Raw genomic sequence first — 14,526 nt, 5'->3', positions numbered from 1 at the left:
ACAGAGTCATTATAATGGAGACGAGGTTATGGGAACTGGCATGTATACAGGGGCGGGGTCACAGGGGCATTGATCTCGACTGAAATCTGATTGGCCCCTGGAGTGTCCCTTCCTGTCACTCACCAATTAAAAACATATCATTGACTACTGATTAGTTTGGTCACTCTGTATGAATTACAGCTATCTTTTGCTCCATAGGGACCATGTAAAACTGTTTAGGCCAGCGAACAGATCCAGGTGACATGGCAGAATATAATGGGGAATATAGTTTTTTTAATGAAGATACTAGGAGCAGGGAGATTAATCAAAATAACATCCAATTTTAACTTTTAAAAAAAGGCAAAGAGGACGTATGCTTGGTCGATAGATGGGGTAACAAGGCAGGGGAGAATGGGCTGGACACTTTGATGTAGAGACAGAACAGAATCCCTCGTGAAGTCTGAGACTGAAATGGCAGACCTTGGTGGTGCTGCTGGTGCAGGCGGCTACCTGATGCTGTACAGCACGTTGCCGTTCTTCGAGATGCGCAGCAGCTTGTTGTCGGTGGTGACCTCGTGGAAGTTGGCTCCCTTCTCGTTGGCGAAGAACAGATCAGGCTTCCAGATGGAGTCCAACATGGAGGGATCTAGGTCCAGGGAGTCATCCGGGTACTCGCTGTAGGCCAACCGCGGGTCATTCCACTGCTGCCGTAAGAAGATGTTCACCCTATAGTCCTACAGCAGGGAAGTGAACGCAAGAGGGAACAAATCAGCACACAGAGGACAGGAATGGAGAGCCCAAGGTCTTACCGTTGTTGAAGGGAGCTAAAATAATCAGTTCTGAGACAAAACCAATTATACATGATTAATTGCGGTTGGAAGCACAGAACTGAATATTGTTACAGTAATAGTAGTGTACTGCTTACACAAAGCACTGTTATATAAAGCTACTTAGATCATTCATATTGCTGCAGTTATTCAAGCAGTTTACTCAATGGTACAACTGTAGAGTCTCTTCCGGGACTCGGACATTCCGGTTATAGGGCTACATCCTTAATCATCATGCTATCCGCTGGTCTACATGACCATGCAAATCTCAAGGTCAGACTGTGCCTGCTGCCAACTTATAGGGTAATTTACTGGATTCTACAAAAAGGACCGAAAGGAAAGAGGATTCGTAAACAAGGTCAGGGAGGACAGAAGGTCAAGCAGTTACAACCTGTCACCTTGTCATAGTTTGAAGCATTAAAAACATGGAGTTTATCAAATAATCTTGTCAAGTGACTGATTAAGTCACTCTTGGTGCATGGATTCAGTTTGGTGAACAAAAGATAAAAGCAATCCGAGTATTTCTAGATTTTGATCCTATACAGGATTAACTCCACCTCCATTCATTTAGTCACTTTTCTGCTGGGACAAGAGGGTAGTCTCTGAATTCCTGACCATCTTTTCAATAAATGCGCATAAAATGCATCAGTGCACAAGACATACTTCAGTGATGAATCGAGTGAGCACCCAAAAGGCATCTGTTTTCGGTATTGATGACTTTCAGCTACCAGCTGTGGTGCTTTGGTGAAAATCCTCACAGGCAAACAAATTAACATATTGACAACAGACGACTGTTTCCCTCCAAATGAGAGATATATCATGAAACCTTCGGATAATCTGTAGAAGTCTCTGCTGCACCTTCACATTGGTGAAAAGGTTCCTTCCACTTTGCAAAGCGGAAAGTGACTGATTGCTGTTGAAGGAACAACCAGAAAGAAACGAACCTGAAGGAATAGGTGCTTAGTGTTCCTGCTTAAGAACATACTGTAAATATATCACAACACTAATCCCTTGAAGATTATTCTGTATCTTTAAATGAAATTTCTCCAAGGGCATGTCTGAATGACAGTGCTTAATAAATCAGAGCCCCACCCATAAAATAAGAGTGTAATTTGCATACCTGATGGAGATAAACACAAAACAAATTTACTGAGAGACGTTCTGTCAAGCCATCCGTGTAAGTTTTAATTATACACCTTGACATTTACTGGCTTGTGAAAACTGATACTGGTGATCGATGCGAGCTGTTGAATCCTCGTTATAACCTATTATGAGTGATCTTACCTACTGAAAACAATATCCTTAGGTTTCTTCTCCATTGCCCAATAAGAAATAACTTGTTTCTGACATTACCTTCAAACCATTGAGATACTTTTAAAATATTTACACCTGTGGTGCCTTTCTCATAACAGTGACATTTATCAAACCTGTTCCAAGCAAAAGGGTCAATTCGCTAGGAATAGTAACACGCTTCACTGTGAAATGTAACTGCAAAACTGCGTTAAACTGGGCTACAGATTAGGGAGGAGAAAAACAAAAAGGAGTGAGGGACCATTCCTACAGAAATCATCCATATCATTACCTAAACCGTCCCAGCCAATATTCCAAGGTGAGGTGTCTTCTGTCTGTCAAACACCCTGTGACATGTTAGTGTCCTCTGGCTTGGGGACAGTGTTTCCTCTTAAGCCATTTCTTTACCTACAGCCCAATCATTAGGGTACCGACGTCACCTTGCTAATTAGAGCTAATTTCAAAATATTCTCCTGTTTCCATTAGTGTTCCCTCTTGCAGAAGATTTTTTGACTTTTTCTTTTTAAATACTGCTAATAAATTTTAGGAACTGTAAAAATATGTTTTCCTTTTATTTATGACAGGACCATCTGTCATTAACGGAATGCCGGTAAAACCTCAAAAGGCATTTAGCAATACGATGTCTCGCACTACGGAAACTGTGGTGCGCCAGGGGGCCGTTGCGCAGACAATAAGCAAACACACCATCTCTGACAGCATTCAACTCAACTGAGGGGCTAAATTAACCTGCATATTCAAGGCCCTGGGAACCAGATTAATCAGCCCTATTTGAAAAGCTGCATGGTACCACCTTCAACAATCGTGAATTCCTTTGCCAAGCCACGAGTGCAGGGTGTGTGTGTATTTGTGTGAGCGCAAATGTGAGCAATTCCTGATGAGACACAATCCCCGTTAAAAGCTCCCAATAACAAATTTATGGGTATCTGCCGAACATAGAAGCAAGGCATGACGAGCAGAGGAAGACAGTCAACGCTGCTCTGTGCCATATCCTTTCTGTGCGACATTAAAGCCTGAAAGAATGAGGCTGGGGAACAGACTCATGGGCACAGCTGGAGATCATGTAGCAGTAGGTGTTGTCCATTTATCTGCACCCAAGGCAACAAGAAAAGGAAATATACATAGAGTATATTTTTGACGTGATTTTCTTAGCCTAGGAGTTTGATTTATAACAACAGCTCATAATGGGATTTGAGCCGAAGGCCAAATCCACTCCCAACTGTGGCAGATTTTAAAAAGTTTTGCAGCTCCCTCGATATGGCCACAAAGTCTTGTGACAAATGACAAGAGTTACAGATTTATGCTCCCGCCTCACTCTCATCGCTGCGAGAAAATTAAGGGTCCGGAAAGCTAATTAAATAGCCACACTACTCTCCCCGGAGGCCTATGCCTTTAAACCCACGTAAACAATTAGAACGGCCGGGCAGATGCCAGTGGCAATGGCGGTGAACAGCGGTTTGTGGTCTGAGGCCAGGAAAACGGCTCTCTGCCGTGGGATAAACAGCTGAGATTTATGCTGCATTCCATTCACCTCAGACGTCGAAAGTCGGAGCTACGAATGACATCACACTCAAGTTAACCGTGTTCCAGTACAGCAAGCCAGAAAGCCATTTAGCAATACCAAGGACCTGTTTCAAAACGCAAGATTTCGTTCTTAGCCAGATAACTTATCGGATTTAATTTACCGCAGTTTAAGTGGCCTTATTCACTTACATTTAGCCCAGACTACCTTAAATCCGACAAGTTATCTGGCTAAATAAGAAATCCTGCTCTCTGAAACGGGCCTCGGTTCTAGCCTGGTTGTTAGCCATTGTTAGCAATTTGAATTGATACCAACACATTATGCAGTATTTTGTGCATAAAAACACCACATGAACCCATCCACAGATAGCAGTTGGACAGTGTTGTGTGTGTCCGAACAATTTAATGAGCAACAAATAAAATAAAGTGCTAATGAAGAGTATAAAACTACAGCTTTAACTTCTGTTGATAAAGGGTGCAGCCATCTTGAATTCTGAGGTTGGGATCGTGTGGATTCTTCTGACTTTCCGGGTAGGAATTCTGACTTCAAGGTTCCCAGCTGAAATTTCTGACTAGGATCTCGTTATTTCCAAGTTCCAAGTTCAAATGGAATGCAGCATTATTGACAGCCTTGCCTAGGATCACCAGTTCTGGCTTCTCGTTTCCAGACTGAACAAGAATCTCAGGAGCCCACCATGACTACGCTGGGACCTGCAGGGAAACACAGCGTTCTGTCTGATCTCTCACACTTTTCTTGCTCTTATAGAGACTATGACCAGGAGCCCTAGCGAGCTTCTGCTTGGTTGTGTAATCTCTCAAGATAGCTCAGGTTCATAGAGCATTACAGGTAGACACTGAGGGTATACCCTCAAAGGTCTTCAAGAACATAGCCATTGAGGACCTGCAAGGAGCCCCAAACCAACAAAAACACGAGAGGAAGTCAAAAGGATTTAAAGGTCTTTCCAAATTATTAAAGACTCTTTATTATAAAATCACACACATAAAATCACACACTGATTAAGATGAGTGATCGAAAAAAGTAATCTTGTCCTTTGGAGATGTGCAAATGCTTGTGACTCCTTGGGGTAATTATGTCCAGATGATGATTGAACTATATAGGTGGTCTGTAGACTTCCCACAACACTGAATTAAAAACGTCAAGGTTCATGTTCATATGAGAGTGAATGCTTCTCGAAAATCTGTGAGATGTACACAGAAGTTGAGACAGAGGTTGAGACAGAGGTTGAGCTCCACTCACCATAGTTGTCTCAGCGATGGACCCAAAACTGTTGATGAAGATGTTGCAGGTCACATTTACTGGAGGACCTGTGGAAATGCAGAAGAGAGAAAGCAAATAGCTTGGACCAAGCTCAGGAAAAATGTTGCATGATATGCTTCACATTCACAACAGCAAATATGTGATATCAAACCTTCCTACAGAATACCGGGGTAGTGCGTAAATTAACGAACAGTCCTCAAGTCTCATAATGGAACTACAACAGTACATTACCTCTGAGACACTTTTCAAATGGTGGAATCTTTTAAGAATAACATGGTTTTCAGGTAACCAGCTTAAAGATCAACCGAGCAATATTTGGTTAAGATGGCCCATGTTTGAACTAGAGAATCTGGCAGCAAGAACAGGTATGTGACTGTAGTAAATAATAATATAAACATTCCACTATATTAAGCTTTCATTGCGGTTATTTTCTCTAATACAAAAAAGGAACAGACTAGATCACTTCTTCATGTTTTAAATGATCCATTTCCCATTAAATGAGCACCGCCAGACATGCCGTGGATTTCGAAATATATACAATAATTATATTTATAAAAATGAAAAACCACAAAAATAGCCAAAACAAATGTAAAAAACAATAGTAGTATCAGTACTAATAATAAGAATAATAATAATAAGCTATTTTATTTACCTTCCTATGCGCTAGAATCCAAGCCTATTCGATCTAGTCTGTTTAATTGGGCTCAAAATGGAAATTTTAACGCAGGAATGCTGAAGAACAAAAGCCTGCGAAATAATAATGAGCTTTTCGAGCCAGAACCGCAAACGACGTCCTTTATCCAAATAATTAAGGATTGTGTCTACAGCTAAGCCTGTTTTCACTTCATCACCACATAGAAATGTGTGACTTTGCGCCAGGAAGGACCTGGTTGGAAAGCATCGTCAGGAAAAGTTCTGCGCTTCCTTGATATTTTTAAATATCTGCGCGTTTCGACCGCAGGAAAAAAGTCGATCTCTAGTAAAGAAGCGGTGGTTCGCAAAACCAGCCAGTCTGTTAGTTATAGATGAGTATGACTATAATGGGTATAATGGCACCGCTGCTGCTGAAGCGCTATCGGAAAAGTGTCACAGTCAACTTTCGGGGCATTTTCGTGGATAAATGAGGCTGTATTGGGAATCGGGCTGCTCTGCCATTGGTCTCCCTCCCGGGGAGATCAAAAGGCAGCAGACTGCTTTTTGCGTCTCTCTCTCCGCTCGGGGGACCGGACTCATCAGCCGTCCAGGCGGCTCGGATCTGCGGCGTTTGGGGGTGGGCGGCCAGCCGCCTTGGGGTGTGTGTGGCATCCAACTTCCGGGAAACAGAGACCCTATGGAAGTAATGTTCCATTTCCTCAATTTCTTGTTACGTCCATCCCACAGAATTCACATTTTTAAATCGGATTACCCTATATTTTATATCAATAGAATTTATTTACTGTACCCACAAATGCAAATAAACAATATACAAATAACTTAGTTTTCATTCAAAATGCCGATTGAATAAGCCTACCTTGGACAACATTTCCCAAAATAAAGTATCCAGAATAATGTTTTAAGTAATACAGTTTTAAGCCTAGTTGTTTCTAACATTAATTATATTTAAATTTGAAAGGGATGGCGAAACCTATATAATGCATACTTTTATTCTACGTAAAAAAATATTCTGGAAGAGATATAAATGGTTAATTATGAATTAAATCATCATCCTTCTTTTTAAATCCGGTTATCCAATTACCGGTTGCATTGCGTTCTCAAACGCTTTATTAAAGAGCACAGAAGACGGTCAGTGGCTTAAAATAGCTGGATTTAGACACGATGCCCTGGTTTTAGCGACTGCATCGTGTTTATCAGCTTTGAAACGAACCAGGGATTCAAAGTCACAAACACTTCGGGACAACAATGCAGAGACATCAGTCCAATGTAGCAAATGTTAAATGCAGGAGTGATCCCTCTTCCCTTCTCGCTTTAAAAAAGAAATGTTTTCAATTTATGATTCAACATGCGTCCTCCATCGGGTGTTAAATCCTAAGGACTACCCGGTTTTAATGTAGGCCTGAAATTGATTTATCGAGAAACAAAGAAAGCTCGATATGCCTCCCGGGAAGATGAGAGAGGAGAAAAAGTCATTCTCTGAAATAAATCAGAAATTAAATTATATTGGAAACGTGCACAATGCCGCTGCCTTCAGCACAACCATAACGACTCCTTTGCATTTATTATTTATGCGCCGAGTTCCCATTGTCGCGTCTACCTTTTATGGAGGGAAAGCATGAGGCAGTAAAGTTCAATTTATAATTTTATTTTACATCTGCAAGATTGGAAGGGTGTTCACAGCAGAAATCACCTCCACATAAGCCGAACGACATGTACTTTAAAAAGTGGGTGACAGGACCGGGATATGACGCGGCATCATTGGACTTAACAGAAATAAATGGTACCAGAGCTAAAATGCTATGTTACATGCCTGTCATTTGACAAATGCGCTCGGTTGTGCTGGGAGAGGAATCGGGGAGGACCAAACTGGAGATTATCCGGGGAAATGAACATGATTCCAGGTGAATAATAGGACAGGTTGTGAGCGCCTTTACTGTATTTAGCACGTTTCATTATAGCTCCCTGACATCGCCATCAGCAAGAAGTGAAAATATAACTCCGTAGTGATTCACTATAGAAACCACATTATATCAGTGTCATCTCCTCCAAAGTCGGCCATTGCACTGGTTTTTATATCCTCTGGTTGTATCTAAATCTATATAAATATACACACCGATTTGATGTACAAGTGGAATTATTATTGCGTGGGTTTTGATTCATGGGTTATTAATTGAATGTTTCACCGAAATCTCTTATACGTAAGACTTACTTAAGTGTGCTCTTTCGGGCTCAGTAGAAGGGGTCCTCGTGCTTGGTCAGGCTATCCCTGAGCAGGGGTAACTTTAGTATCAATGCTGACAAAGTCTATTTGTTTTACGTTGGTGTGAATTCTGTACTGCAGTGTGTTATTAGGGTTCTAAGTAACGTTAGTTTTTTGGATCCCTATTATTTTTAATGGGATTGCATATATTGTATATGGACTAATTGGGGTTTATTCATTTTAAAGCTCTTGTTTTATAGTTCATTTTGTTTGGTTATTTTTTAAATTGCCATTTTGTTTTGCTTTATCTTACAAGTATATTGGTTGATTTAGCTTTCTTGTTCAGTTTTTGTTCACCAGAATTTTTGTCTTGAGTTTGAAAACAAAACTGACAGACTGAAATCCATGCTGTCCTACATGGAGTTGGAAACCACCTGGCATAGCCTAGTGTTTTAAAAAATGTTTCATGGTGTATTGTTTGGCTCAGGGTGTTTGGCTGCTATGCATTGATCAGAAGGTTATGGGTTCAAATCCTATAATCCGCTTGAGTGATTTCACCATAGGGCCCTTCCGTGAGCCTCTTAGCCCTCAATTTCTGCAGAGACTCTCATTATGCTTTCTCAAAAAAAAGACATGTTAGCTAAATAAAAGTGCCTGACTAATGTAAATCCTGGGGCGAAAGGCCATCATTGGTGTGTATTTTGCATTTACTTGCAGGCAAGTCTGCTAGCCTCAATCACACAACTTAATGCATCAGATCTTTCAAACTCAGATTTCAGCATAACTGAGTATTTGCAATCTACAAGTATAATTCATGACAAGATTATGATTTGCTTTAGGCCGACTGCATGCTTTCCTAGAAATACTTAAAGAGGGGTTATAAAACTGAGTAAAATATGTGTGTGTTTTTATTGATTTTCCTCATACTTTTAGGGAACATGGAAATGTGCTTGTTTACAATAGCAAAACTTTTCCCACACTGTTTTAGCCCTAAATTAAATGGCCTAGTATTAACAAATTGGTCCCCCTTAAAATAATCCCTAATTCCTTTAAAATAAGAGCAAACCCTTAGTGTGTATACAATTTTTTTTTTAATGTTAAAGACCGTTTGTCCTGTTTTCACTCGTGTAGGGTCATTATAATATACTCATGCGCCAATATTTGTGCTCTAATTATTAAAGATTTCTTTTCCACCAAGAACAAAACAAACGTTACAAATCAGTAAATTCTTGTTTTAAGCATCAAACATAGCAGGAATGAGCTTGGTGCTGATGGTTGTGCTGTAATTCCTCACTGTCCTGTGTGCCGTTGTTCTTGGGGAATACGTTGTATATTGCACCACAGCAGCCGGCTTGCTGTAATGCAGCTCAGCAAGGCCAGTACTCCTGATTCAATTACTGACGTTTTTAAAGCATTAAACCTTTGTTATCTTCACACATCTTTGATCATACTACTACGTAGTCTGCCATTTACTTATCTACCTTTTATTTTATGACCGTATAAAAATATTGTATGTGTATCAGACTTTATTGTGCTGAATTTTTTAGAATAGATATCGTTCAACATCATCTTTAGTGTTTAATTCGAATTTGACCCTCCGCGTCATACCCTGCTAACATTAATAGGTAAATTTCTTGCACCAGGCTTGAGAACCAGATTCTTATCGGCTGCTCGTCAAGCTGCAGGTTTTAATTATTTCTGTCGGTTCTACCAGCTGTGATTCATCGTCACGAACCTGCAGTCAAACCGGCGTGTTCAGCGTAGCCCCGCCACGCCACGCCACATCGCCCACCCCCTTTTAATTTCACACGTCTTCGAGACCAGCAGAGTAACATGCTGCCGTAACACGCGCCATAGAGCTGCTCTTCGTCAAACGCAGAGACGTGGCTGTACCGACCCGTCACTTCGTAGCGCGACATCTTTGTTTCTATTCTTTTTCAGTGTTTTTATCTCCTTTCTCACATTTCTTTCCAAACCAAGACAGTTTGTACAAATAGCAGCAGAGGGAATGAGGGGGAAACAGTGACTTTCACAAAAACAGAAACTCAGCATTTATCTGAATTTTGCGACAGCGACGTATCGCAAATATTTCACACACGGACGTTCATTTTAGCATAGCTTTTTAAGATAGTCATTACAGGGAACTGTCATGTTGTCAAGGCGGTGACTGGGGGGACATCTAACCGGGAAAAGCAGAAATTTTATTCCAGAAATTTACCTTCTAGGACTGCATACCTACACACTCAAAATAAAGGCATCCAATAATATTTCTATGTTCAGATTTTATGGCATTTGTAACGCAAAATGCAGCAGCTTGTGTTTCTGAGGACAGAAATCTCACGGGAGCGTGCAGCCACAGACCAGCAACCAAAAACCAAGCTGAAGGGAGACGTCGCTGCATCAGTGTTTGTATTGATGCTATTGATCATAGTGCAGCTTTTGGGATTGATGTTGCTGGGAATGAAGCGGCCCATTAACGGCTCGCTTACCACGGTACACTAGTCAATTGATAAGGGGCCACTGTTAGCACATCTTCAGATACATTTTTAATGTGGGTGGCAGAGGGAAGTCACCTATTACTCTGCGAGATTTACTTACTGGGTGTCATGGCGACGGGGGAATTCTGCTCCGCTCCCCAGAGGTTTCTGCGGGATTCCTGTCTTTGATGGCTATATTTTAATACATGCTTATTTGGGCACAGTTTATGTAAATGCGGAGCAGTGTATCAGAAAGTTAATCCGCAGATAACTATTTATCGGTGCGCCTTGGGGTATGAATCATAGCAATGACTCATCCCATTGAACAAATGAGGAGGAGGGCAATATGATGGTCAATAGAAAAGCACCCCCCATTCATAGGTGTGAGGGGTATTTTAACCCTTCATAAGCCTGACTCCCCCCCCCCCCTTTGCAATGCAGCCCTAGTCAAACCTGCGCCCAGTGCACATGGACCCGGGGTCACACGGACAGGGTGCCATGTGTGCAGCGGCCTGCGTTACGGAGGTGAATTTCTTCTCACACATGAGATTATTATGCTAAGTAGATGAGTCACACTGTTTGCTAATTTACTGTGACACTTGGGCGGCTCCACAAAGCCCCAGATTCATGGACATTCAGCATAAATTTAAGAAATAGCTCCTCCAGCTGTCCCCACCCCCAACCCCCCCCAACGCCAAACCGACCTGGGTTTGGGATTTATGTACGAATTAATTTGTAGTACTGCAGTAGGACATAGTTGCTATGTACACGAATACTTTCATATATAATTAACAACTCAGGCTGTTATAAGGTGTATTGCAATCTTTCTCACACTGACGATCATTCAAATTTAATGAGACGTGCTGATAGCGGAAATATCGTCTTATCAAACTGCAGCCCTGTTTCCGGAATCCCTCCTCTACAGCCCCTCTCCCAACCAATCATCTACCAGCCATGTGACACGTCAGATTGTCGCCACGACGACCACTCACAGCACTGTGGATACAGCTTTGGGGACGTGTCGCCGCTAGCGAGAGTGCGGAATGGCGAGCCATGGTGAAGAGTTTCTCTGTAACGTTGTGGCGGCCAACCTCATGTGCATCATACCGCGGTTATAAATACCACCGTATTCTGTGTGTGGGAACGTTATACGCTGTTTATCTATATTTATATCCTGCAAGGAATAATCAAAAGGCTGTCGACAGCCAGAATGATATATAAATAAAAATCACATGGTATATCTCAAAACATCGCCCAGCTATCCAGTGATGCAGTTGTTCCAGACCGTTTCCAGTTGGATTAGGGAAGGGCTTGGTATCACACTTTCTAATTCCTTTGTTGGGGGGGGGGGTTCCCGCTGGCCCATGCCGTTTCACCAGTGGTGCTGTACAGAGCCCCCACATTCCATATCAGGAGCCTAATGACTGTTACACTGGCCACAGGATGGATAAAAATACTGGGATATTTCAGGGGAATGATATTCTTTCCTGATATGCTTCACGTTGCATGTAGAGTGTGGAAAATGTCCCAGAGACTTCAGGGCCTGAAAATAACCAGTAGTATGAACATGTAACCTAGTTTGTTAATTTCTGTCATTTTTGCTGGAAAAATGTTATCCTGTCACCAGTGGCACCTGTGGAAAATGTTGATTAGGGTGGCCAATGGGGGGCACTTATATTTATGGGGGTGGCATGGAAGAAAAAGTGAAATGAATGATGACATGTTTGATAAGCTCGTAAAAGCAACGTCTGCAGTGTGAGCAGCTCAGCTTGTCTCTTAGAATGTAAAATAACCCATATTTTATTTTTATTATTTTGATGTTGTGTGGCATAATCCGACCCCGCCTGTCGCATAATCTGGGGCCGTTTGAAAGACGTTATCGTTACAACATTGGAAGTATGAAGAATGTTCTTTAAAGCACAAAGACGACAGAGACCACCCAAGAGCCCTTGGACACTCCTTCCCACGTGCGGTCTGCTCCTAAGAAGCTGCGGAATCTGTCTCCCAGAGGAAAGCTTCCCTGTTTGATCTGGCCCGCTGGAAACAGGAGAACATCAGCCTACGTTCGGGAGCTGGCGCGTCTGATGAAGGATGGACCAGCTGCACTCCACTAATGAATGTGTCCGTCGGCAGGACTGATTAACGTCACGGTCGGACCACCACCACCGCCAGGCGCTGCCCTGGTTTGAGGCTGAGAGGATCCAGTCCGTTGTGGACTATGAGAGTCACGACCTTTGTTTGGTTGAAGTGGGTGGGGCTTATTGCCAGAAGGCGGAGTTCTCATTGGCTGCCCTTAAGGACCGACACAACTTTGTGCCACATAAAAAAGCACTAAGAATAGCTAACGCACTCCATAATCCTTTTACATGTGGTTTTCACAGCATCATTTTAAGGATTAGTCAGTCAGGTATCACACAGCAATGAAATAAATGTTCACCGGGAAACTGGTTTGCGATAAGTTCATAATGTCACCTATATTGTGAAATTAATGTATAATATTAAATAACCTAGATTCTGTTTTCAGTGGAAAAAGTGCATAAAAATGATTCCAAATGAAATTATGACTGGTTGGGATTCGTATGGTGTTGCAAGACTCTTAAGCTACACAATGTGTGTCTGTGTTATAACTGGATGTTCTCTGTAGGGCTGCTTTGGGTTTTTATATCGGATGTAGGATGCTGCCATATTCTGGCACATGGTCAAGCACAAATCAGTTACGGGGGGCATTTCATTGAAAGCCCAGGTGTGTGTGAGCGTGGGTATGTGTTTGTCTGCTCCTCTCCTTTCCGATGCCGGACATGCTTGACATTCCAAAAACGGCTCAGTCCCCATTAATAAGTCAATGGTTTTGAGCGCCAAGCATTTCAGATGAATCCCAAAAAATGGCGCTAAATCTGCGGATCACGACGATCGCCAGACAGACGCCTCCCCGTCGCACTTCCTGCTGATTAACACTCCTTCGTAAGCGACGGCCTACGCTGAGCTTTTGTGAGCTTAATGATGCTTCGTTAAAGAGCTGAGGTTGCATAATTGAGCAGACAGTCCTTCATCAGTAAGACCGGGAAGCCCTCCTTTAGTTAAATGGGGATAGGACTCTAATCTTAAATAAACCTTCCCTCTGTCTCGCTAAACTTTTAATTAATAACTATCTCCATGCCTTCCTTCATCATAAAAACAGCCTGCAATTATAGCTTAACTACCAAAATTTGGGGATGGATTGCTGATATTAACACACTGGCCCAATCCTTTTAAGTAAAACAAGTCTTCTATATCTATCAACTAGTTACATGTCTTACACACTTTATTGTTTAAAAAAAAAAAAATCAACACGATTGCTTATAGAATATTCAAGCAAATACTGGACCAGGATAAATAAAGAGAGAGTACCTTTCTTGCGAGAAGCTTCTGATTTGGAGCCTTGAGGGTCTAACAGAAAGAAGATGAGGATTAAACACACATTCTAACAGCAGGTACCGCGCACACACACACGCACTCACTCAGACACACAGAGCGATGTAAGTAGCAGGACCTCCTAGCGCTCATGCCAGAGTTTGGGGGGAAGACTGTGGCTATAGGGAGGAAGCGGCCCAACAGGGGGGTCCAGGAGAGACGGGGAGTGGGGGGTGAGGGGGGCGAGAAGCGTGCATACTTGGATAGGGAATAACACACAGACTACATGGTATGCTGGTTTCAGCTAATTATCACTATAATGTGGGTGGAGCCTGTGGGGGGTGTGGCCTTTGGGGAGGACCAATGGCTGTCCTTTCCTCCTGGCAGCTCTGAGACAGAAAGGGCAAAGAGGAAGGAAATCTCAGTATCCCCTGTTCAGTTCAGTGGCTTAGGATTTTTATACATATTTTTTTTGCATGTGTGAGCTCGACAGGGACATGAGCCGAGTCCCGGAACCGCCAAGCGTGAAGCAATATAATTGGAGAGATAAAACATGTCGCCGAGGCAACGGCGTGGGGAGGGCATGATGATTCATCGCCTTAATGTCACCTTCCTCTTTAATGGCTTTGGACAAACTTAGCACTTTCGATTGGCTAATTAATCAAACGTTTTCAAGTACATATGTGGCCATCTAACCTTGTCAGCGCATAATCTAAAAACACATTATTAGGGTTAGGGAGCATTAGCTAATTAAATCCTCACCTAACTAATAATAATATGAAACAATATACTGGCAAATAAGTTGCAGTTTTGGCCATTTAATTTGCTTGAATGGTATTATTAGGCATTAATATTATGGTTTATATATGTATGTATTTGTTCTAAATATTT

At 42.1% G+C, this 14,526-nt stretch overlaps 1 protein-coding gene across 3 annotated transcripts in view; it reads right to left on the bottom strand.

The window, feature by feature from the left end:
- The window catches only part of glra1 (glycine receptor, alpha 1), a 50,839-nt gene that overhangs the window by 22,936 nt on the left and 13,377 nt on the right, over nt 1-14,526 (bottom strand). For 2 of the 3 annotated variants that reach the window (XM_049028875.1, XM_049028877.1), the window contains 3 exons: nt 13,633-13,671; nt 4,894-4,961; nt 490-713 (listed from right to left, as the gene is read on the bottom strand). In XM_049028875.1, coding sequence (XP_048884832.1) covers nt 490-713; nt 4,894-4,961; nt 13,633-13,671 — 331 coding nt within the window. The remainder of the gene's footprint in view (nt 1-489; nt 714-4,893; nt 4,962-13,632; nt 13,672-14,526) is intronic. The other variant, XM_049028876.1, reaches the window with a different exon arrangement.

Source organism: Brienomyrus brachyistius, chromosome 10 (assembly GCF_023856365.1).
Source record: "Brienomyrus brachyistius isolate T26 chromosome 10, BBRACH_0.4, whole genome shotgun sequence".
NCBI classification, from domain to species: Eukaryota; Metazoa; Chordata; class Actinopteri; order Osteoglossiformes; family Mormyridae; genus Brienomyrus; species Brienomyrus brachyistius.
Note: the sequence above shows the minus strand (reverse complement) of the source record. Positions and strands in the feature narration are given on the sequence as shown.